General features: G+C 36.4%; 2 protein-coding genes across 8 annotated transcripts; one reads left to right on the top strand and one right to left on the bottom strand.

Moving 5' to 3' along the window:
- The first annotated feature begins 6 nt into the window (after positions 1-6).
- On the top strand, positions 7-25,804 carry LOC109505527 (gamma-glutamyl hydrolase 2-like). Of its 7 annotated transcripts, XR_012139219.1 has the most exons (7): positions 7-773; positions 2,658-2,738; positions 5,066-5,094; positions 5,230-5,292; positions 6,767-6,859; positions 6,976-7,064; positions 25,625-25,802. XR_012139219.1 is itself a non-coding variant. In XM_073252977.1 (6 exons), exons 2-6 carry the CDS (start codon positions 2,714-2,716, stop codon positions 25,659-25,661), a joined length of 246 nt encoding a protein of 81 aa, XP_073109078.1. In that variant the 5' UTR covers positions 7-773; positions 2,658-2,713; the 3' UTR covers positions 25,662-25,804. The 7 variants fall into 7 exon arrangements, 4 of the variants coding, with proteins under 4 accessions (XP_073109078.1, XP_073109079.1, XP_073109081.1 ...); XR_012139220.1 differs by lacking the exon at positions 25,625-25,802 and having other exon boundaries at positions 2,870-5,094; positions 6,976-7,358; XM_073252977.1 differs by lacking the exon at positions 6,767-6,859 and having other exon boundaries at positions 6,973-7,064; positions 25,625-25,804.
- On the bottom strand, positions 23,066-24,643 carry LOC105041999 (uncharacterized). The gene has a single exon (XM_010919096.4). It carries the CDS (start codon positions 24,377-24,379, stop codon positions 23,183-23,185), a length of 1,197 nt encoding a protein of 398 aa, XP_010917398.3. The 5' UTR covers positions 24,380-24,643; the 3' UTR covers positions 23,066-23,182.

Raw genomic sequence — 25,804 nt, forward strand, 5'->3', positions numbered from 1 at the left:
TTATTCAAGCACTGCATAAATTTTTTGACCATCTGCTTTTTTTTTTTTTGGTACAAGAGCAGCTCAAATGATCAAGATACAAAATATCCCGCAGCCCAAATGACCATTTGCTTAGAACCCAAAAATTTCTGACGATCCAGTTCGTTCTCCTGCTTTAGTCACTGTTATGATTTAGAAGATATGATATGAAAGTAACTCTGCTCCTCAAGTATTCGTATAAAGTGACATTCATTTGTATAATTTGGTTCTTAAAAGGCAAGTAATAAAATTTTTGGGCCAGTTTTATCATCAACTTTTATTTGTAATGATCTCACCTCGGTTGTAGCTGCGATATGCTCTATAAAGCAATCTACTTTGATCATTGGGTTTTCCTTGTACCACTGGCTCTTGGAGCCCTTAATATTGAAAGTTGGCTCCAATGGAAGATTGATAATAGGTTTTGCAAGCAACTTAATTAGTTCATCCATGTCAAATTTTTCTGTTTATCTGTTGCAGATCTGTTTATAGCTTGCTTGAGTACCTTACTGGAAAACAAACTGCTTGTGCTGTAACTGAAACAGAAAGATTCGATGAGCCGCTGATTGCTCTCTAACTGCTCTTACCGCTTCTTTTCTTGACCTCTGCTCACTGCTGCCAATGCTGTGACTGCCGCCCAAGGAAAGGAGAGCGAGGGAAAGAGTGGTCAGCCCTTGGCCCGATCATCCAATTTGCCCCAACAGAGAGGCATGGTTTAGTAGTCAATGGAACTTCGTCACTTTCATGTACCCATACAGGTGGGTCATTGTAAAATGGCAGCACAAGATCAATTTCATATTTGTGGCCTATTATCTATATCTTTTATATGAATTGCCATGCAAGTTTTCTAGCAGTTTTTGGGGGCCTTTCTGAAGATAGCTTGTTTAGTTAAATTATTATTATTATTATTATTTGAGTCATTTACCTTAATGATACGTAATATGGAAACGTCATGTGTAAGTGACTGCTGATTGTATTGTTTTATCACTAGTCTACTCCATGATATATGCAAGTGCATCCATTATCATTAATTTTCTTTCCTTCAGAAATCTGACTGGTTTACACAGCATTTAAATTTATGAAGTTTACAATTGCTCTCTGAAAGGCTGTTTTTTAAAGTAAATGCAGCTATGCTCTTTAATTCCTACATATTCATATTTGTAGAATAGTTGGATTCAATCTATTTTCTCCTACTTTTTCTATAAATCAGTTCATTTCCATTTATAGGTAAATTGTTAAATTCCTCTTTATTTCTTTTTCAAAAACTGTATGCGAACATACAGCTAAGCATCTTTTGTGTACCATAATTATAGTTAGGTTTGTTATAGCATCCATATTTAGAGAAAAGAACTTACTAGCATTCAAAAGTAGCCACTCCTCTCTTTTTGCCCAGTGTATTAAACCTTTCTTCCTTTCTCCCTTTTTTTTTGGATCTTCCCAGATTTTCTGAAATAGAATCTTCCCTATAAACTTTTTCTATAATTCTTCCCTGTTTTGTTATGATCTTGCATTCGAATTATTAAATTTATGCTTCAGTTACATGGAAGTCTGGAGTCTCCTCTAAATTGATAATGTTGAAGGTGTTAAATGAGGTATAAGATGTGCCCTTCATTATGTTTGATTTATATGAATTGCGTATCTGCAAAAGCTGGAAAAAAATCATGCAGTGTATATGAGATTAAAAAAATATGAATTTGTTACTAAAAAAATTGGTATTTAAGAACCTGGTATTGAATACCTAGAATCAGCATAAATTCGATGCAAAATAAATCAGTGAGTGTCTATGTTAATGTAGTATCTTTGTGTCATTATATTCTTATAATGCTTGAGGTGTGAACTAGATTGTCCTTCCATTTCCAATGTTCAGCTTTTGAATCTCCAAAACAGCACTGTGCAAAATCAGATACAACTTACACATGCCTTCATAGTCTTTTAATGAGCCTTAGGTGTTTTTTAGTGCCTTGCCTCAAAGAAGCCTTTTCAAACAATGGCCTAGACTCAAGACTCTACTTTATTAATTGAATTAATGAATTTTGTAAGCATTATTATGATTCTCATTGATGGGATTTTTGATATGTGGATAATACACATATTAGTATCTGCAGGAAGTGAAGATTAGATAGTGTTTCTAAGTTTTGGGATATTTCATGCGTGTACCAGTAATAGTTGTGGAATTTTTTATAATATATATTGTGTCACTCATATTATTGCATGATTTTGATCGCAAACTATAACTTGATGAACAATTAACTCATACAATCTTAAATTAATGCAGGCTTTATATGGAGTAATTAGGAATATTTTGAAGTTTTGACTGTTGCCAATAGCATTGGCTTCTTAGAATTTATAAAACAAATTATTGGTTTTTTATTTTTAGAAATTTTCTGATCATTATTTTGATAATAGATGCCAATAATATTTGCTCAATTCTGAAAGTTCTTTTCAAATCACATCTTGGTGTCATATGGTGCATACAAGCCTAGACACCAGACACAATTCATATTATACTGCAATGGCATCCTGATGCCTATGTGATGCTAACAGCTTTATGCGTCAATGACGACTTTGTTTGAATTCAGCTTTTCCCTTCCAATATTTCTTTTGTTCTGTTAATGATCATAGGATAATGAATTTTGTGACAGGTTTAGTTTGGAAGATCAAGCATCTATTCTTCAGTTCCTAGGGCCAGATTATGTAAATGTTCGAGGATCCATTTTTGAAAGGTAACTGCTACATATTTTACTTCTTTTTTTTGGAGTGTTTTGGTGATTTGGATAAGTCAGAAGTTCATGATTTCTTATTCAAATGTGTTCTAATATATGCCCTGAATATTGTGTGCATGAGAGAATTGCAGTGGCTATTGCAAACTATAGTGCTTCAGAATTGCAAAGTTCAGCAACTCACAACCCCATCATACATACGCAAAATGGTAGTTTCTGTTGTTTACTAAAAGAAAATGTATTCACATGGGCAAACCTATAAACTATTTTTGACTCCAGTGTCATTTTAAAAGAGAAACGGGTCCATTATAACAAAGATGTAAGAAAATAAATGTCTATCACACAAAAAAATTCTACTTAACTGTGCGCTTTGTTCTCTTGTTTTAGTTGGCAAACTGATGATTTTCCATATTCTTCAACAAATACAGGAATCAATAACTCAAGGCATAACAAAAAATATAACCATCAGACGTTGTTCCAACTTTTTTTGGGTCTGGCTTTGTAAATCCTCATTCACCAAGCATGCACATGCATGCATGTCATAGTCTGTCCTATGAAAAATTTGATGTTTGAATCTGTGTGTACATAAAATGGATTGCACGGTTAGTACCATTTTTCAAGTTTAAAAGGAAAAGAAAAGTGATGGAAACTACTGAAATTAGACTGTATATGATAAAATAAATTTCTTGTAGGATGGGGTATGAAATTCTTTAGTACTTGTTATTATTTAACTTATCTTACTTTTCTTCAAACCACTTCTAAAAAATATGCATGGAGGGTAGTCAATTGGTGGATGATTAGGAAAATAAATTACTTTTGCCATTACCTAGCCTATTGGCTCAACTAGTCTTTTTTTTAATTTAACAAAGAAAAAGAAATTTGCATGGAATCAAGGGATCTAAAAGCTTAAGGTTAAACTAGAAGTTGCCCTTTACAAGCATTGCTGTAAGTCTCTGGGCCGAGATGAAGGGATAGGATCGATTCTCCACCGACCTGGACTTTGGTGACTGTCCGAGGATTGGACCTCCTTGAGAAATCTGAAAAGAAGAGTCCACTCTTATCGGAGGTTCTCCGATAGGGAGTTTCGATACTTAAGTCAGCTGAAGCTTGGGAATAGTAGAGGAAAGAGAATGAGTGGGAATGGATGTTTTTCTCTCTTGGAGAAGAACTTACTTGAGAGTCCCCTATGCCCCCATCTATATAGAAGGGGGTAGCCATGCGTTATCTCCAAACTCGATAACGGAAGCGGAGAATCAATACCTATGATCGTGAGGATCATGGTAGTGGGTTACATGCATTATTTGCATAATATTAGCTCATGTTCTCATAATTAAAGGAAACCATTTGAGATTTTAGGAGATTTCTTTAGGAAGATTTTTATCCCTATTGTGACCTGATGGCCTAGGGCCATGTCTCTTGTCATCAGCATGGGTCCAACCTCAGGGTCGGTAATGGCCCAATTTGGAGATTGGTTGAAAGTAGATGTTGAGTCGATTTTCCAGTCTTCTATTCTAATTCCGAGGAGTTCCTTTGACCATTTTAATAGTCGTCGGTATTGGTTCCGAGAAGCGTGTTCGGCCATAACCCGATGAAGAGAAGGTCATGGTCGGGTGGTAAATTCCCTCTACAACAACAAATATTATTAACAAATGCACAAGTGTTGTTGGAGTTAAAGAACAAAGTGTTGTTGGATCCTGTTGAAACTGATGTAGCTCCATTATTTCACTTTCAATTTTGGGCTGTCAATTTCTTATAAATAATTTTTGTTTATTTAATTTGCCAGGAGATCAAGATTTTCATGCATATGGAATGGCTTCTTGGTCTTGATGATATGATATACTTTTACCATTCTTTTTGATCTACGAAGAATATATGTTTATGAAACCTCTCAGTTATTATAATTTATGCTGGTGATTTTTTTGGTATTGTGGAGATAATATTTGGTATCTAGTTCAATGCAAAAGAATAATTTATAACCCTTTTAGTCTGAATACATGGTATTGCTATTTTGCAGCATATTAGCCCTTAAGTTGATTTTATCAAAAAAGTATAATTTTTCTCACATCTTGAGACGAACATAGAACATTATTTTGAGCTCTGTCTAACTTCTGACAGTTTGCTGGAGATCGCCAAAAATGTATTTGTTCTATGAACCACACTAGTTGTGGAACTAATTAGTTGATATCTTGACTCCTTTGTTGGTCTTAGAAGTTTAGTTTTTCATAACTGCAGACTAATCTTTATTTGTCTAACCATCAACACTATATAATAGTTTGGTATGTCTCTTAAATTTTTTTGTGAGAAAATGATGCACTAGCAAGTTTTCTCAGGATATCGACAACAGGTACTGATGCAAATGGTGAGTACAAGAAATAATGACAGTCTCTCTTCTTTCTTTTTGTTTTAATTCATTTTTTCATTTTAGAAGTTACCTAATTGCTTCTAAGAGTACCCTTTTTTGCCTTCCATTTTCCTTTTTTCCGCTTTATATCAGGTTTACATTTCAACTGCTCAAGCACACAATTATCCTGTATCTGGCTTCCAGTGGCATCTGGAGGTATGCATCAATCATTTTTATTCTTTATATTGACAAAAGTAGTTTCCGTAGAGTCATAATTTTTGAAGGTAATTCTTTACATATTTCTTGTAGCATGTTGCTTATTTCACTGTTGATTGGTAATCAGCCATGGTTCACTTTGAGAGAGATTTGAACCATTTATCAAAGGAAAGGGTTGTGTGTGCCAGCACTGGCCGCCTCCTTAATAATTATAAAACATCCATTCGAGGAAATATATACAGGCTATCAGATAATGAAAAATAGGGCTTACAAGTAACCTAATTTGCATAAATTATCATTCAGCTGTTAGAATTTAGAAGAACAGAATTGCCTAGCTGTCTATCCAGATTTCTGTCATAATTGCTTTATCTGGGTGCCCATGTGACCCTGTTTGATACTGTCAGAAAAATCTATGTCATTAATTTTGTGTGGTTTTTGGGTGAGGAACTTGGAACAACTGTGAAACTCCATGGAATGGAGGTGTGCCTTCTTCCACATGCTCATCTGTACTGCAATACTGTCTCCATTTTTGGGAGGTGTCTCCCTTACTACGATGGTGCTTGGGCAAATCTAGAGCATCTAAAAGATTCTTAGATATCATCAGAACTTTTCCTTCTAGCAAAGGTCTTGCATCTTTAATTAGTAACCAGACTGGGTTTCCTAGAAGTGATGCCCTTGAGATATCTGTTTTTAGAATACATCTGTGGTTCTTACAGCTTTCATATGACTAGAAGCATTTTGGAAAGGCAGAAGGCATCAATGTTGTTGATAAATTCGTCTTGCAAACTCTTTAGTGTTATCAGGTGAATTCCTTCTGATAACAGCAGTTGTCAGTTAATCCTAGTGAAGGATGTAATACAGGTTGTGGATGAGCTAAATTTGCATGACTGCAACCCAAAATGTACACCTGAAGGCAGGTTCTTTGTTCCATCCTAGTTGCCACTGCTGTGGTGAGAGTAGCATAGTTGAGTATATATGAATTGTTTGACTGAAAAAATTGATCATAGGTTTCTTTTCTGTGGCAGATCTTATACGCTCTGCCAATTTTGAGATCACTCTCTGCACTTTTCTGCAACATGTTGACTCAAATATCCTCTGAAACCTAGTAAAACTTAACTATGAACTGAGATATCTCAAGACATGTTTTAACCACATAATATGAGTGCATTTTAGTTCTGTACTTGTATTGAACCAAACATAATAACCTAGAAATAGAAGTGGATCAAAATTGGTATTTCAAATGATAGATGCACTAAAATGATGGGAATGAATATACAGAATCATTATATCTGCAAAAAGTTGGTAAGGCCTTTTGTGATGTTGATATGGTCAGCACTTTTATGTGCTCTGAGGTTTTCATAACTTTGAGATGCCTTTCTGATATATATACATACATGTGTATACGGACATATTTTCATTGTTTTGGGTCAGAAAGAATAGTATAAAGCCCTCATTTACTAATTTGATGAATCAGAGAAGGTACGAGGTACAAGAGACTTGATCAGCTCATTTAGATGATTCAGAAGCTTTATAGAGTTTTAGCTTGAGACCCTATAAAGGCAGTTCAGTTACGTATTCCAAATTTGTCTGTTATTCCTGCTGTTCTTTGATTCTTTTTTTTTTTTGGTCCGGTATAATATCCTGAACTAAGCTTAATTTGAAACTTTACTTTGTTTACAGCAGAGAAACGCTTTTGAGTGGCGACTGCCAATGATTCTTCAGCCTGAAAATGCAGTTGGAGTAACTCAAAACATGGCCAACTATTTCATCAGGTTATGATGGACTTGGTCGATTTCATGTTAATTTTGTTGCTTTGCAGTTCTATGCATTATGCCTACCTTTTCATCTCACCATTGTTAGGAAAAAGAAAAAGCATGATGACACTTGAGAGTGCTGCATTTCTTTGGCTTTTTGGCTTATTAATGCCTTAGAAAATAGCTTTCTTCTTGGCCATTTGCTTAGACTTTTTTCCCAGTCCAGGGGAATTTTGGAAGGTTGCTTGAGCTTGAGCTATAATTAATAACGTAGATTTCTGCAGTTGCCTTGGATAGGAATTTGGAACCAAAGAGTTGATGTTATCTTAACATCCGGTGAAAATAATCTACTCGGGCTCTTTTTGGGAAGTTCCTGCCGCATCCAGCTGGATCGTCCTGAAGAGAGTACAAGGGTGGGAGAGGGAGGAGCAGGAGCCCCAAGTGTGGGGGCGGGTGGGGTGGAATAATTGGAGCAGGTGCAATAATTTCTCCGGTGTCTTTTTTCTCCCTCTTCCTCTTCCGCTCCCACCATCGAGCTCTCTTCTGGGACGATTCCACCAGATCCGAGAGGAACTTTCCGAACTGGCCCGTGATCTTTCTGTGAAGTCGTCTCAAGCTGGAGTTTGGCTCTTTACCTTTCCCCTATTGGATACATAAAATAGGTGGATGATAATGATGATCGGTATCTGGACCAAAAAAAAAATGCCATGACCAGTTACGGTCCCACAATTCAGGATCCCAGGAGGTGCAGTTTAGGGTGGGATAACCTGGGACCAAATATAAAAAAAAAATTTATTTATATAAATAATATAAATTTTAATTTATTTATCGATTTGATGTAAAAATGATAAAATATTATTTTAAATGATGTTTTATCATCCACGTCATCCACCCCCATTTTTCATGTAGAACACACGAAACAAAAAAAAAAATGTCATTTCAATCGGCGCTTTTAAAAACGTCATATTATTTCGCTTTTAAATTTTAAAAAAAAATCAAAAATAAAAATTTTAATTTTAAATTTTTTAAAAAAAAAAATTATGATTTTGATAAAAATAAAAATTAATTTTTTATTTCAAATTATCTTTTTAAAAAATATATGAAAAAAATTATTGTAAAAAAAATTAAAAATATCATAAAAAATTAAAAAGAAATAAAAATTATAATTCAAAATTTTAAGAAAATAAAAATAATTTTAATTTAAATAAAAATCATCATTTCAAATTACAATCTTCTTTTCAAATTAATTTTTTAAAAAAATATCATAAAAAAGAAAAAATTAGAAAAAATAAAAAAAATAAAAATATCAATTTTGAATGTATTTTAAAAAATAAAATTTTAAATTTTAATTAAAATAAAAAAATAATTTTAAATTATTTTCTTCATTCAAAATTAATTTTTTTAAAAAATATTTAAAAAAATCTTAAAAAATTTAAAAAATAAAGAATACCATAAAAAAATGAAAAAATGAAAAAAAAAAATAAAAATTATAATTTTGAATATAAAGAAATAAAAATTTTAATTTTAATTCAAATAAAAATCAACATTTCAAATTATTTTCTCATTTTAAATTAATTTTTTTTAAAAAAATATGTAAAAAAATAAAAAATTAAAAAAATATCATAAAAAAATAAAAATTTTAAAAAATAAAAAATAAAAATATAATTTTTAATTTAACAAATAAAATTTTTAATTTTATTTGAAATAAAAAATATCATTTCAAATTATTTTTTATTTAAATTATTTTTTTAAAAAATATTTCAAACAAAGAAGTAAAAAATGAGAAAAAAATGAAAAATGTCCCTCATTTGAAATAACTTTAGCATAACTTTACGTTATAATTTCTATAGTCTTTAGCATAACTTTTTTCTCCTAATATTCTGAGACACATTCGAGTATGTGTATCCATATCCAAAAGCATAATATCCGATCACTTGAAATTAAATAATATAAAATAAAATTAATATTTAATAATATTAAATAGAATAAAAATATCAAGCATATAAAAAATAGTACAATAAATGTTACAAAAATACTAAGTACAAATCTAAAAAAGATAAGTCCACAAGGACGTCGTGTGCCCGTGGTCGCTTGGACCTTCTCAGGAAGGTCCTCGCCGGCTGCTCCTGCTCCTGTGTGACGGCTCCTCCTTATATCAGTGGAGGAGATCTGCTGGTCATGCTGCTCAGGAATAACTGATGCTGTCGGATCATCTACGGACTGAACGACCGCTCAACCCTCTCATCTGGATACACGGATGGGCCTGAAAAGAAAGTATCATACTCATGTGGCCAACTGGTACCGATGATGTCATCTGAGGGATGTAGGAAGAAGAAGGTGCTGCCATCTGTGGATCAAAAGGCGGTGGCATCTGTGCAGCATCTAATGATGACATCTACAGAATATGCGGTGATGGCATATGTGGAACATATGGTGACGGCGTATATCTCATATCTGGCGCATCGGTGCTCCATACCAAGGCGCACAGCTATATGGATCAACACCAATCACCACCAATGTTCTAGAACTTGTTCTCTCTATCTCATGCAGTATCCGAATCCGTTCGTCCTCATCAGTCGTAGATAAAGCACGACGAGCATCCAACACAAGATCCGACATAGAATCAGTCTACAAAATAAAAATAAAATCAATATACTGTAAAATATAAAATAAAAATATAATACAAACAACATAAACTAATTTTTGTAGTCTTACCAAAAACGCATAGCAGAACTCTCGTCGTATCCGAGAAACTGCATACGAGACTGTCCAATGACTCGCACTGTAATACTAAAAAATCAAGCCATGTAGTCATCGGTATATGAACGACCTTCAAAATGGATCACCATGAACAATGTGATCTCGACGTGCATCCCAAATATCGATATACTGCATGTCTGATACGTCAGTCAATACGAGCTCTACCTCGTCGATCAATACGATGAAGTCCCTGGCTGGTATCAAACTGCTCTGAGATACCCTGAATCTGACCAAACTGCCACAGGACACGATCGGAAAGATGCCACTCTACCACATCAAAACAAATAAGTGGCACCCTAGCAGTTTCATATGTCATGTCCAACTGTACACATCTGCGGCAATATAGCCAATATCTTATCTGTATATGGCTCCCACAAAAAACTGATAGAGTTAAAATAAAAAAAATTAGTAAGCTAAAATTTTAATAGATTATGATAACTGTAAAATGATATTTGTAAAATATTTGAAATTTATCCGTCTATATGTTATCAACTAATCTATCCAATTGGCACCTATAAATCCGTGCCTTTCGTCGATACGTGATGAACGTTGAATGCAACATTCTCTGTTTCACAATCTACTCATGTTAAATAAATTTTATCGAATTTAAAACAGTAAGTTTCAAATAATAAAAATAATATTTTTATACCTGTATCCGAATGATCCGTCTAGTCTGAATGGAACATCAGGATCATGTTGCTCTGATGGCATCTCGAGTAACTGGCGTCGTAATGGACTGATAGTCAGCATACGCTCTCATACCAAAATCTGTAAATTTCAAAAAAATCATACATGATATATCCAATGTAAAATATGAATATTAAAAATAAAAATTTATAATTCACATATCTATAATAATACAAGATAACCACCAATCTCGTTCTGATCAGCATAAAAACCTCGACACATAGTTCTGTATAAGCAAGCTAGTACTGCACTGCCCCAACTGAGTCTACGAGCGAAGTCTAAATCCTCTAATAATGGCAAAAACATCAACTTTATCTTATTCGATGAAGTATCGGATAACAGGACACCACCTAACAACTGCAGCATCTGATTCCTAACATACTGCTGTACCATCTCCTCTGGTGCATCATCCGCAATATGAAAATGTCGATAACGATCATCCAAACACTCAATCATGAGTCGTGAATGATCGAAAAAATATGCGTCAGGTTCAAACCTAGCAATTATAAGTACAAAGCCTGCCACTCCGGAATGGTAAGCGTGGGATCAACTCCGATAACTGGATCGTCATCAACTGGTAGTCCAGTAAGGATGCTGACATCCTGTAAAGTGATGGTCGCCTTACCAAATGGAAGATGAAATGTGTCTTTGGATGCCATCTCTCAAGCAAAGCAGTAATAAGACCAACGTCCATCTGTATACGATCGATCCGATATAATCCATAGAATCCAAGATATCGTAAATAATCCAGTACTCTATGTGGGATTTCCTCTGTCCTCCAGAAGTCAGCATCGGATCGTCGTAGATGAAGGTGTCTGGACTTCTGCAATAAAATATAATAATTAGATAATGTATATAATTTAAAAAAAAAATTAAATAGTAAATAGGATTTGAATGCTTACGTCGTCATCTAAAATAGTTTATGATCGATGGTGCTCTTGCAATGTAAGAATATTGCTGTCTGAGGATCGGGATACCGCGGATCGTAAGTCATAATACGTTAATGAATCTAAAATAATGATATTATCATAAATATATTAAAAAATAAAAATATGATATGATAGCCATTCATTTTATGAGAAATATATTTTAAATACAATATTGTCACACAATACAACTTAAATACAAAATTCAGTTCATCTCATAGAAATACATAAAACAATGATGAAATATATCTTCGGAGCCTTTAATTTCTTCCACTGCTTGAAGTTGAAGTATCCTAAGACAGCGACAGCGGTCATGATCCTGTTCCTTACAAATGCCACAGTGGTTCTTACTTCTTATTTGCTTATTATCCATCTCATTTCGTAGTCTTGTTGACTTTGGTTTACCTTTCTGCTTGGGTCTCAAACGATGATGATCAGGAATACATTTGAACATACGTGTATGCATCCAATAATCTTCATGTGGTAATGGATTAAAGTCACCGCTCCAAGCATTCATATATGCTGTAATTGTATATGCATCATCCACAAAATCACTAAAATGTACAGCAAAAACGTGTGAACATGGATATTTGTACATGTTTCACTTTCCACAAGAATATTTTCTTTCAGCTAAAGTAACAGTATGAGAATTTTCTCCACCTTATAACCCTGCTTTGCTCTCCTCGTAAGTACTTCATATATACCTCTTTGAAGGTTGAATGCTGTTACTTGGTGCTGGTTAGCTTTAACTTGATCTTCAGCAATCTTTAATTGCAACATGAGGAGTAAAAATATTATTTGGATTTTTCTCTACATATCTCAAGCTTGGGCATGTCTCGTATTGAAGTATTTCACAAGATGATAAAATATCATTTGAACACAAACTGTAATTGGCACATTTCTAGCTTCTCGTAAAACACTGTTAAAAATCTCCGATAAATTTGTAGTTAAGACACCATAGCGCAGGCCATCATCATGTGCCAACGTCCACTTCTCCTTTTCTATCTCGGACAACCAGCTTCAAGCCTCTTCATTCACTGTTCTAATCCTACCCATGATAAAATTGAATTTGCGAACTTGATGAGCGCTTCCTGCTTGCCATACTGCTCTTTTCAGCTGCACATTTTTAAAATGAATGTTGAAATTACTGCAGATATGTTTTAAGCAGTATCAATGATAGGTACGTGGTGGACTCCATCCAATAGATTTATCTGCGATGGTATTTAATATACCTGGATGCTTGTCAGAATTAAGCATATTCTATTTCTATCTTTGACGATATGTGTTTTGAGCTGGAAAGGAAACTAACTCCAATTTGTAGTCGTCTCCTCATCCACAATTGTATATGCTAATGAAAAATATCTCATTCTCTGCATCAATTTTCGTGGTAATTAACATCTTATCTTTAAACTTTTCATATAAGTACGTGCCATCAATGCTGATTACAGGACAGCAGTGCGTAAAATCCTGGATAGATGGTTTGAAAGCCAGAAATATAATTTAAAATTCGGACATTGGAATTCACAGTTTGAAAAAAATTTCATGAAACAACTGTACCGAGATTTGCATGTTGAAGTGCAGCCATATAATAGGATAATTTAGCATAAGACGGTTCCCATTCTCCATAAATATCAACCAATGCCTTCTGCTTTCCCACACTATGTTTTCCTGTATGATACTGTATATTGAAATTGATCATTAACGGCTGCCACAATAGCTTCAATTTTGACATCGGGATCTTTCTTAACAATGTCGGACTAGTGTGCCAATCATCCTTTCCACTGACATGTTGGTGGTCTCGACTCAACTCCGTAAACAAACAAGTGTGAGGATCCTCATATTTTGTGATTTAAAAATATTCATATTTTTTCAACAATGCAGCACGAAGCCTTCATTTACAATTTTGAGCATTATCTGATGATGTGCATCGTACGGACCATAATTTCGAATGCGACTGAACTATATTGTATGTCCGATGCTTCATAATGTGATAAAGATCAACAGCTCTCCTTACATAATCTTTACTCTCAAACATTAAACTTTTAGAAAATTCAGTCATCGAGGAGTCCCAAAACTGATAGTCAGAGTTCAATCTTCGACCAGCACTAACACAACCACCATCATCTAAATTTATATCGTTAAAAAATTATGGGGGTTCATGCAAACGAGGTTGAGGTTCTCCCACATTAATATTAGCCTGAACATCTTCATTATCATTCTCATCTTCACCATCATTATCATTACTGCTACTGTCCTCATTCGTCCAATAATCTTCATCTCCGCTTTCATCTGACTTAAAGTCTAGATTATCAGAATTTTATTCCACCGACTACTCAGTCATCGTTCTCTATATGAGTGTCATCGTTCGCACTTACCACTACTTCTAGCAAAGGAGAAGTCACCATAGGACTGAATAATTGAACAACTAGGACCGGCAGTAGTGGAATGTTGTTCTGCAAATACGGCCTCAACACTATCGTTTGCACCATAGGAGTTACGAAAGGTGAGAAAGGCACAACATTATTGTCCGCTTGAGTTAAAAGCCGACTATAGTATCCAAAGCTCGGTACATCTTCCTTTTCAATATATAATTCTAAAAATCAACATTCTGCATATTTTCAAGGAAAGGTCAGCATTTCTTTGATATCTTCATCGTTATCAATTGGAACTAAGATATAATTGCTTTGCATTAACTGTTCCGACAGATTAGGAGATTTTTATTTTAATTTTATTTCATATTTTTCTTTGTCTACAGGAATACTGCTGTATAAATGATCCAATAATTTTTGACGTGATAATAATGACGATACTCTAATCATCCGATTTGCAGAATGACTGTACTGCACATCAGTTTCATCATTCTGTATCATGCCATCATCATACAATAGTACACGAATTCGAGTACTGGCCATTTTCTCGGAGAAATCTATGACAAAATTAAAACAAAATATTTAGTATTACTAATTATTTTATCATTTCAAAAAATTTACATGATAAATGCATCATATCATCAACAAGTAGGTACAGATAGATCCTATCCCATTCGAAAATTGCATTAATTCTATAGGTTAACTATATTAATCAAATGATACGCAAAAGGGACCGAAAGAAATTTTGGCAGTATTTTTCTTTAGTTCTCCCTACACGACTGAAAATGTGTGAGGAGAACTAAAGAAAAATACTGTCCAAAATTTCTCTCGAACCCTCCGCATATCATTCGAATAATGTAATTACCTATAGAATTAAATATAATTTTTAAATTATCCAAACTGGACAATCAATTGACCAATGTATATATTTTATGGTATCCGTACAAAAATATATAATCAAATATATATTTTATACGGATATCATAGAATATCCCACATTGCTCAACTGACAGGTCTACGTTTTCATGAAATGCTTAAAATTTTTAAATTATTATCGAATCGAATTTTAAAATAAATCTTAATCTAATGAGATAAAAATAAAAAATAAAAAATAATGAGATAAAAATAAAAATTAAAAAGATTGAAATAGAAGGGTGCTGCAAGGCCGCACGGATCCATCATCGGAGGGCCGTCGGGGCCCACCGCCGCGGATCGAAAGAGAAGGGTGCCGTAGGACCGCACGGATCAGCCATCGGAGGGCCGTCGGGGCCTGCCGCCGTGGATCGATAGAGAATGGCGCCGCAGGGCCGCACGGGCCCCCCACCGCTGCCGCGGATCGAAAGAGAATGGTGCCGCAGGGCTGCACGGGCCCCCCGCCGCCACCGCCGTCGGGCCCCGTCCGGGCCGTCGCCGGCTGTTTGTCGCCGGCGGCCAAGGAAAAAGAGGGAGAGAGAGAAAGGAAGAGAGAGAGAGAGGAAGAGGGAGAGGAGGGGTCGACCAAGGGAAGGGGACCGTCGGGGCCCACCGTCGGGCCGCCGTCGCCGTCTGTCGCGGCGGCCTAGGAAAAAGGGAGAGAGAGAGAGGAAGAGAGAGAGAGGAAGAGGGAGAGGAGGGCCGGCCAAGGGAAGGGGACCATAGGGGCCTGCCGCGGGGGGCGCCATCAGGGCCACCGTCGGGGCACGTGGGCCACCACTGGCCATCTGTCGCCGGCGGCCAAGGAAAAAGAAGGAGAGAGAGAGAGGAAGAGGGAAAGGAGGGGGCCGGCCAAGGGAAGGGGAGGGTCGGGGCCCGTCGCCGGCTCTCTGACGCCGGCGGCCAAGGAAAAAGAGGGAGAGAGAGAGGAAGAGAGGGAGAGGAAGAGGGAGAGGAGGGGCCGGCCAAGGGAAAGGACCGTCGGGGCCCGTCGCGAGGGGCCGCCGCCGGCCAAGGAAAAAGAGGGAGAGAGAGAGGAAGAGAGAGAGGAGAGGAAGAGGGAGAGGAGGGGGCCGACCAAGGGAAGGGGAGGGCCGGGGCCCTTCGCAGGGGCGCGCGGCCCGCCGCTGGCCCTCTGACGCCGGCGGCCAAGGAAAAAGAGGGGGAGAGAGAGAGGAAAAGAGAGAGGAAGAGGGAGAGGATGGGTCGGCCAAGGGAAGGGGATCGCCGGGGCCCGCTGCGGGGGGCCGTCGTCGGGGCGCGTGGGCTGCTGCCGGCCGTCTGTCGTCGACGGCCAAGGAAAAAGAGGGAGAGAGAGAGGAAGAGAGAGAGAGGAAGAGGAAGAGGAGCGGGCCGGCTAAGGAAAGGGGAGGGTCGGGGCCCGCCGTCAGCCCCTCTGACGCCAGCGGCCAACGAAAAAGAGGGAGAGAGTGAGGAAGAGGGAGAGGAGGGAGAGAGAGAGGAAGAGGAAAGAGTGAGGAGGCAGCTCACTGCCGTCGGGAGCTCGCCGTCGTGCCGCTGGAGAGGAGAAAACATCAGAGATTGCCGAAGAAGAGGGAGAAGAGGGAGAAGGGAAAAGAGGGAGAAAATGCCATTCCCTTTGGCGTTTTCTCCTTTTTTTTCTTTTCTTTTTTTTAATGATTTTTTAATTTTTTTAAAATTTTTTTAGTTATTTTTATGTGATTTTTTAATAAATAAAATTAATTAAAAATGGAGATAGTAATTTGAATGATAATTTTTTATTTGAATTAAAGTTATTTTTTTTAATTTATAATTATAATTATTATTTTTTTACTATTTTTTCCCTTTTATTCACTTCTTTTATGGCATTTTTTTTGGAATTCAAATTAAAATTTTTATAATTTTAAATTATAATTTTAATTTTCTCCCATTTTTATTTTTTTGTCATTTTTTTAGGTATTTTTTATTTAGAATATTTTTTAAAAAATTAAATTTAAATTAATTTAGTTATTTGAAATGATGTTTTTTATTTGAATTATAATTAGAATTTTTATTTCTTAAAATTCAAAATTTTATTTTTGAATTAGAATTATAGTTCCTATTTTTTTCAATTCTATTTTCTCTTTTTTTGTGATGTTTTTTATTTTTTTACATCAATTTTTTCTTTTCTTCAGATATTTTTTTTAAAAAATAATTTGAAATGGAGAAAGTAATTTGAAATGATATTTTTTATTTGAATTAAAGTTAAAATTTTTATTTTTTTTTAAATTTTTAATTTATAATTTTTTTACATTTTTTCCTCTTTTTTTCACTTTTTTATGGCATTTTTTCCTTTTATCAAAATTTAATTTAAATTAAAAATTTATTTTTTTTAATTTAAAATTATAATTAAAAATTTTTCTATTTTTTTTCATTTTTTTTCTATTTTATGAAATTTTTTAAGGTATTTTTTATTTGTTTGGAATATTTTTTAAATAAATTAATTTGAAATGGGGAAAGTAATTTGAAATGATATTTTTTATTTTAATTAAAATTAAATTTTTTATTTTTTTAAATTTCAAATTATAATTTTTATTTTTTTCTATTTTTTAAATTTTTAACTTTTTTATGGCACTTTTTATTTTTTTAATTTTTTATTTTTTTGAACATCTTTTTTTTTAAATTAATTTGAAATGGGAAAGAATTTGAAATGATGTTTTTTATTTGAATTAAAATTAAAATTTTTATTTTTTAAATTCAGAATTATAATTTTTATTTTTTTTGCATTTTTTTCTCATTTTTTCTTTTACTATGATATTTTTAATTTTTAAAATTTTTAAGATTTTTGTTTAGATATTTTTTTTAAAAAATTAATTTGAAAAGAAGAAAATAATTTAAAATTATCTTTTTTATTTGAATTAAAAATTTAAATTTTTATATTTTAAAATTTATTCAAAATTACAATTTTTATTTATTTATAAATTTTTATTTATAAATTTAAAGTTATAAATTTTATTTTTTTTCATTTTTTTTGAAAAAAATTAGAAAACGTCATTTTAAATGATATTTTTCAAAGCACCATTTAAAATAGCATTTTTAAAAATATCATTTTAAATGGTGCTTTTAAAAATATCATTTAAAATGATGTTTTCTAATTTTTATTTTTTTGGACGACGTCTACGTAGAAAATGGGGGGGTGACGTGACCATGATAAAACGTCATTCAAAATGGCGTTTTATCGTTTTTGCATCAAACTGGTAAATAAGTTAAAGTTTGAATTATTTATGTAAATAAATTTATTTTTGTATTACTTAAGAAAAGAACTCTTTTTTTTTCCCCGTCCACTCCAGGATTGAAACCCGCATCATTGCACTTGTCAGTCCAGTGCTTTACGGTTGCACCAAGCAAATAACGAGTATCTCGAATAAATTGGCTATCTTCCGGACTAAGCATTAGCTGTTCTTTGTTAGGGCTAGAATTGAGCTCAGGTCAGCCCGAGGCCCATCGAGTCAGACCGACTTTGGATTAGACTTCGGACTAGATCTGCAATAATTTAGACCGGATTTGGATCTAAATTTAAAGCTTATTTATATTTCGAGTTGGGCTCAAACATGTTTTTGGTCCGGCCCGAACCTGGCTCGGGCCCGAGCTCGATTTTGACCCGAATTCGAGCTTGAATTCTGACCCTACTTGAGCCTAAATTTCATCGCCCCTCTTCTTCTTCTGTCTTTCCTGCCCGGCGAGGTTGGCCATGGAGGCGTGGATGTCTCAGATGCTGACAGATTTATCGACGGAGGCGGTGTCGGGGAGCATAAAGGAGATGATCTCGTGGTCATGGGTGGGGAGCACAAGGGAGGATTCGGGGTCGATGACGTCCCAGATGCAGGTGGTGTGGTCATTGGAGACCAATGCGAAGACGGCGTGGCGAGGGATCCAGATGGCGGCGTAGACGCAGTAGGCATGCTCATGGAATGTGCGAACACTGGAGGGGCGATCGACGGTCCAAATCTTAATGGAGTCATCCAGGAGGTAGTGAGGAAGGAGTTGCGGCGGGTGGGGTTCCACAGGGAAAAGCTGGAGGTGCGAAGGCGGGTTGAGATGGGAGACTCGAGGATGGAGTTCGGGAGGGAGGCGGCTTGGAGGCGAGCGAGGCTGACGAGGAGCTTGTCGAGGAGGGAGTCGATGAGGTTGGGGAGGGAGGTGAGGGCGTAGAGGGGGCGGTGGTGCGGATGTGACCACCGATGGCATCGAAGGCCTTGAGGAGGCAACGAGATTGGTTGCAGCGGCGAGGCTGGCAAGGTCGATGCGAACGATTGCGGCACTGTTGGGCTAGGTACTCACAGTGGAGGTCCAGAGAGGGAGGAGGAAGAGCGCGCGTGAGGGAAGAAAGGGTTTGGGTGGAGATCGAGAGAGTGGGACGTCGATGGGATTTTGGTTCAAGCGCTTCTTGGCTTAGGCTCGGGCTTGGGCCGATTTGATTGAATTTGGACTAGGCTCGGGCTTGGGCTCGGACAGGATTTGGGCCTAAAATTCTAAAATATTTTTAGACCTAAGTTCAGCCCGAAGCCCGAAAGATATTTCAGATCGGGCTCGGATAGGGGTGTGGTCCGACCTATTTCCAGCCCTATTCTTCATTTTCTTTTTCATCAGCTTGCTACCTTGGTAGCAGCTGATGCTTTTGGATTTTTTTTCCTAGCGTAGTGCTATGGTTAGGGGTGGCAACTGGATTGGATTGGATCATATATGGGTCGGGTTCATGCGGATTGAATCAGAAAATCATCAATCCAAATATGATCTATTTATTAAACAAGTCAAAAATTCAAATTTGAATCTAATTTGTTTATTAAACAGATAATACGATTCGATCTATTTAATCTATTTATTAAACATGTCAAATTAAGTTAAATGGGTTAAACAAGTTAAACAGATTGGATTAAATGGGTTACAAACAAGTTAAGTAGGTTTTAAATAGATTAAATAGGTCTGAAACGAATTAAACAGATTAAATAAGTCGGATTAAATAGGTCAAAAATAGGTTAAACAGGTCTTAAATAGGTTAAATGTGTTATCTAATTTAACTCGATCTGAATATTAAACGGATTAAATGGATCAAATATCTAAAATTTAAATTCGATTCAAATATTAAACAGATTAAATATGTCGATCTGTTTATGATCCAAATTCGTTTAGCAAATTCAAATCTATTTATGGTGGATCAAACATTGATTGGATTGATGGATTAGATTATATTTTATCGGTCTTAATTGTTGTTGCTTTTTTCTTTTCTTTGAGCTTCAGTCCCCTCGTACACCAAAAAGAAAAAAAAGGGATCGTATACAAAACAAAATGGGAAAAAATGGTGAAACAAATCTCCACTCCCAGTTATGGCTGCTACAAATTTGTTGTTACTCTATCTTGTCAAGGCATCAAGATATTGAGATTCGTAACTATGAGTCTATTTCTATTGAAGCAAACACTGGGAATGCAGCCGGCTTTAGTCTACCAGGATGCGGCCTGCCTAAGTGAGGATGCAGCCTGCTTTACAAATTCCAAGTCTACTAGGAAAACTGATTTCCCAAAATATAATACAGTATCCATTCCCAATCACTAGTTCCTTAGCACGTCAAATATATGATGTCCAGAGTTCCAAGTGAACGTGGTCCTCCTTACTGTTTTCCATTGCTATATTTCTTTTTTATTTTAATCTTCTGAGATATTTTTTCTCTCAGTTCACTTCATCACACACACACACATACAAAAAGATTATATTGCTATTGTTTAAATAAAACTATAAGAATTGTGATTAAAAGCTTTAATCCAAGTTCGGTTTGTTCAACATTCTTCTTTACTACTGAAACAAAGATTCTATGTGTTGCCGAGTTTGACAATTGTTACAAACATGAGAAATTTTTTGTGCACCACGGGTGGTGTAGAAAATTCGATGTGGAGCACACCATGTTGTCCGATTGATCCACGTAGTCATCATTTTTTATTACGCATTTAATGCCTGCAGATCAATTTTTTCGTTTAAAAATTTTATATGACAAAAATATCCTCGTCTTTTGAAAAAAATTATGACATCTTATGACATAATATGATCCAAGATATCATAATATGGTCTAAGATATCATAATATGGAAGGGATATTTTTATCCATTCATTTTTCAATATGCAGATTTATTTTTTCGTTTGAAAATTTTAAATGATAAAAATGTTTCTGTTTTTTTGAAAAAAATTATGACATCATGTGCATATTATAACATCCTGCATTACATTATGACATTCTGTGAATAAAAATTATGACTTTCTGGATACAGGATGTTATAATATGGATGTAGAATGTCATAATTTTCTTAAAGAACATGAGTATTTTCGTTATACAAAATTTTTAAATAAAAAAAAAATCTATAGACATTAGATATATGTTAAAAAATAATAATTACGTGGATCAATTGGATAAGATAATGATATCTATGTTAGATATTCTGCACCGTCGGTGCACAAAGAATTTCGCTTGTAAATATTTTGAAAAGTTTGATATAAATACAGTATGGAGACCTTTGTCCGTGATGGCTGATAGGATGAGCCCACTTGCTCGTACCCCTCTCTGAGGTGCATCACATTTTTCAGAATGAGAAAGAAAAGGAAAATATCCTGGGATCTTCATGTATTGCCTTCTATTTATGATATCTAAATTTTGCTCCACAACCACATGAAACTATGAAATCAATCTGGATCATGTGTTGCAATAGATTCCACAGTATTTCTACATTTTAGGGAATGACAAAAAGAAAGCGTACCTGCTAAGCGATGTGTTTTCTTATGACACAACGCAGCTCGCAAATCATCCAATAGACCTGCTAGAAAGGTGCTGGGTAATCTAATTCACAATTACTGCACCACTTATGGCGGAAAAGCCAGTTAAGATTATAAGTTGCTTTTACCAATTTCTCAATCTGCCCGAGGGCAGGCTGACATATTTCTCTTGTTATTACAAAAGTGTATGATGATGTTTACATTGACGTTTCAAATATCATGGGAGAGGCTATTTTGATTTGCCTATGGAATGTAGGGGTGTAATTGAGCTGAGCCTAGTCGAATAATTAGAAACTCGAATTCGACTTGATTGAAAATACTTGGATTCGAAACTAGACCCTATCTCGATTGAGCCTTAATGTCTCAAGTTCGAAATCGATTTGGTGAAAAATAGATACAACTCGGAATCGACTCGATTCAACTTGAAAAATAACTGAACCATACTCGAGCTCGAGTTCAAATTCGAAATTAAATCTTAACTTATTAATAATATATAATAATATATATTATAAATAAAAATAATATTATTAAAAATATATATAATTTGAGTGGGTTCGTAAGTTGTCGAGCTAAGTATCTAACTATTTGAGTTCGATTCGAAAAACTATTCGAACTACTTGAATTTTGATTTGAACTCGATAATAATCAAGTCGAGCCGAGCTTGAACTTGAGTTATGTTCAAGTAGCTTCTGAATAGATCGTCTTGTTTGCATCCGTAACGGAATGGGACTCTGTCATTTCATGTTGTCCTAGGTCCTGATATTTGGAATAAGGAATGTTTCAAAACGTGTAAATTAGGATGCTAGAATAATGATGGGATGGTACCCTTTTGATACTCGAGAGGGTACCTTGTCCCAATATCATACGGAATGTTCCAACGGGATTTGAGACCATAACGTTACATCTACTACATAATCACCTCATAGACGGAGTCTCTGGACCATAGGGTTGGCTGGTGGTGCAACATTGCTTTAAGAAGAGGTGTGTGATGAAACAATTTCCAGCGTGTTGTACAATGACAACCAAATCATTGTTTTAGCTATTAGGTAAATAATGATCTAACGGAAATTACCATGCAGTCCTTGCTTTATGCTGGAGATGCAAGGCATGTTATATCAAAAAAGATGCAAGGCATGTGTAAGTTTTTAAGATCATTTGTGAAGTCTAGTCGGTATACCATATGTATACTTTTACTTTTCTCATATCTCTATTTTCAATTGGATTTGAGAATTCATAAAAATGATCTATTTTTGCATTTCATTGTGGAATACAACTGTTCACTAAAGAATGTTAAGTTTTACCGGTATTGTTGGCTGTATAATAGTCATCGATGAGATGTTAGACATTATACAAACTTTAGATGACTTGGATTAACTTGAAGATGGGAATATGCCATGTTACATGACAAAACTCCATGAGATGCACTGTATTTTTATGAGGAAGTTCAAAGCACACCGTGGTCACAGGATGCAAGCCTTTTTGTTAAGGTTCACCCACAGAGCATGTGAATAGCTAGTAAAGTTATAAGACCCGAGAAAATAAAAATAAAGTGATGATACTTGGTTATACCCCAAGAACCTTTATATTAACGTTGTGTAATTAAGTCCGCTCCCTTGCTGAAAGCAAGACACCATTTCTTAACGTAAATAGAGAAACTAAGATAGATCAAGAAAATGGACAAGCCAGAGATACAAAATATATGCCGGTCTGACCAACAACCGGCGGTTTAATCATTGAAGCGGTGCGAGCTGAACCGCTCCGGGTTGAGGTCGAACCAGACCTGCCGGAAAACTTTTACGATAACGTCATGGTGCTCGTCCGAGTTGAGCGACAGGTAGCACGCGAGCAGGCTCTCGAGCTCCTCCGGCCGTCCGATCCTCTTCTCCCATATCATCTCCACCATCGATTCCCTGAAATCCTTCTGCGGATCACACGAGCACTTTACCACCGCGAAGCTCTCCAACCCCTTCTTCTCCTCGGCCTCTGCTCTCCTCCGCGCTTTTATCCTTCCCATTTCCGCCCTCGATGCCACCGACGGCCGCGGTGAACAAACCCTAACCTTGGGCCGCATCCTTCCGCTGATGGACTTGCGGGCTTCTCCGCCCCAGCGATTCTCCTCTGTCCTATCGGGATCGGTGGCCGGAGGCGGCTTCGTTCTCCGCGCCGGAAGCCCTTCTGTCTCCTCCAAAGCCCCACCGCCTTCTCTTCCTGCCTTGCTCCTCCGCCTCCGCCGCCGCAACCGGCGGTGGCGCATCCGGGAGGGATCGGTTTCGGACTTCTCGCTCTCCGAGGCGGGCTCGAGATTCCGGGGCCATCGCCGGGACGACCTCCTCGAGAAGGGGATCAGGTGGCCCAGCGGCTGCGACTCGGCGAGTTCCAAGTTCGGCCGGCTGTCGGTGAACGAAGTAGGCGGTGGCCTGAAGTCGAGCTCGCCCACCGAGTTATGCCGGGCGGATCGGGCGATTCCTCGGCTGTGACTCGTCCTGTCTCGGGCGAGGAGGCTATCATCCTCTCCGATGGATCGGCGGCGAGGGGCGTCGCCGGCGTCGCGGAAGGAGGTGGGGAATCGGGCGACGAGCCGGTCAAGAACGGCGGGTGAGAAGGAGAGATGGTCGGAGGCGGAGCGGTGGCGAGGAGAAGGCGGCGGTGGCGGTCCGGCCGCATTTCGCACGGGTTTGGCGGTCGGGATTTTGGGTTTGGAGCTCAAATTCCTGAGCTTGGAAAACCAACAAAGTGGAAGGATGTTGGAAATGGAAAAACTGGAAGTGGAGTGCTTCTTCTCCTTCTCTTCTTGCTGGTGCTTGGCTTGCTTCCTTTTCCATTTCATCTCTCTCCTCAGAAAGAGGCGTAAGGGTTGCAGGTGGAGCGAGATTCTGAGGAGCAGGAGAGAATGAATGGTGAAAGGTGTTAAGTAAGCGATCATTTTGTGGTTGGATTTTCGAAAGGAACTGGCGGGCTGGATGTTGCGAAGGGCACCTAACTTTTGCTGCACCTTCTACAGTACAGACAGGGCCGTACATCTCTTCGGAATCGAAGAGCGGAAAGGAGGAAGAAAAAAGGATGAGAGCAGGAAAAGGATGAGTTTCTGCTTTTGCTTTTGTGTTCGTTTGAATTAAATCCCGCCTTCTACTATTTTTGCGTGGGCAGCCTCAAATCAGGGTTCTGGCTGGTTGAATTTAGAAATTGGATTTATATAATCACGTCTCTTTCTTTTTTTTCTTTTTTTTTTTTTAATTTAAATCTTGTTAGGTTGAAAGATTGGGTGAGCCTTCATAACAGAAACTGAGATAGGATATGTTTGTACCATTATTTTATTATTTTATTTTAAAAATTATTATTTTATTTTTTTTTAAAAAATAAAATAGAATATTTTTATTTTGATTATTTTTAAAAAATAAAATTTATGTCTTTTGCCACTATTAACAGTGTCCGCCATGGTCATCTATATTATTGCTACCATTACCGCTATGATGGCTGTGAATGCCATCATCATATTTATATTTTTAAAAATAATTAATTATATAAAATATTTTAATATTTTCAGATCTAGAATCAAAATAAAATTTTTATTTTTATTTTCATATGGGAAAAATTGATGTTAAAATGCACCTCAGTATATTTACTTTTCTTTTTTTTATAAAAAAAAAAAGAAAACTAGTCTCTCGGGGAAACTTTAGAATGAGCACTTGAAGCTGTCTTGCAGATATTCCATTTTATCTTTAAGAGTTGGTTTTCCATCCATGAGATTTGTCTCTTTGCCATTATTTGGAGACCGAGCTAGGCTTGATTACTGCAATAGTCTTGGGCTGGCTCAGGCCTGTTAATCTTTTGCCATCTTGAGAATTCATTCCGATGTTAAGTGGGATTCTTTATACAAAGGAGAGTTGTTTTATTCTAGCTTTATCTAGATTTTGATGCTGAGAATTTGGTTGGGGATGATTCATCAATGGTTGCTGATATGACCAAGAATAATGGTTAAATATAAATATAGCCGTCAATGCTTGGTGGGTAGTTTTGTTGCAGATCAATGCAAATTTATGCTTATTTGAATGGGAAGCAGTTTTGCTTTTGTTTTTGTCTGAATGAAGTCCCTCCATCTTCTGCCTTTGATTTTATTTTTCTTTTGCTTTTTTTTTTCTTTTTTTTTCTGTTTTCCCTAAAGGAACAGGTGGGCAAAAGACCGCGTTGTTTTCATGGATTTTTAACACCCTGATAATTTGGGCTTCTGGGCGATGCTCGGAACAAGAGAGCAATGAGCTGATGCTGGGATTTATATTTTAGCTTTGGAAAAAGAGTAATTTTTTGTACACTGCATGTGGTATAGAACAAATATATTGTTCTATCTGAT

The sequence above is a fragment of the Elaeis guineensis genome, chromosome 2, assembly GCF_000442705.2.
Source record: "Elaeis guineensis isolate ETL-2024a chromosome 2, EG11, whole genome shotgun sequence".
NCBI classification, from domain to species: Eukaryota; Viridiplantae; Streptophyta; class Magnoliopsida; order Arecales; family Arecaceae; genus Elaeis; species Elaeis guineensis.

Bases quoted from the DNA above. Each gene is read 5' to 3' on its own strand.
- LOC109505527 (XM_073252977.1), top strand. From the start codon at position 2,714: ATGTTCGAGGATCCATTTTTGAAAG. The intron at 5,293-6,972 runs GTATGCATCAAT...CTTTGTTTACAG, and splicing joins GCTTCCAGTGGCATCTGGAG to CAGAGAAACGCTTTTGAGTG. The intron at 7,065-25,624 runs GTTATGATGGAC...CTAAAGGAACAG, and splicing joins ATGGCCAACTATTTCATCAG to GTGGGCAAAAGACCGCGTTG.
- LOC105041999 (XM_010919096.4), bottom strand. From the start codon at position 24,379: ATGATCGCTTACTTAACACCTTTCACCATTCATTCTCTCCTGCTCCTC.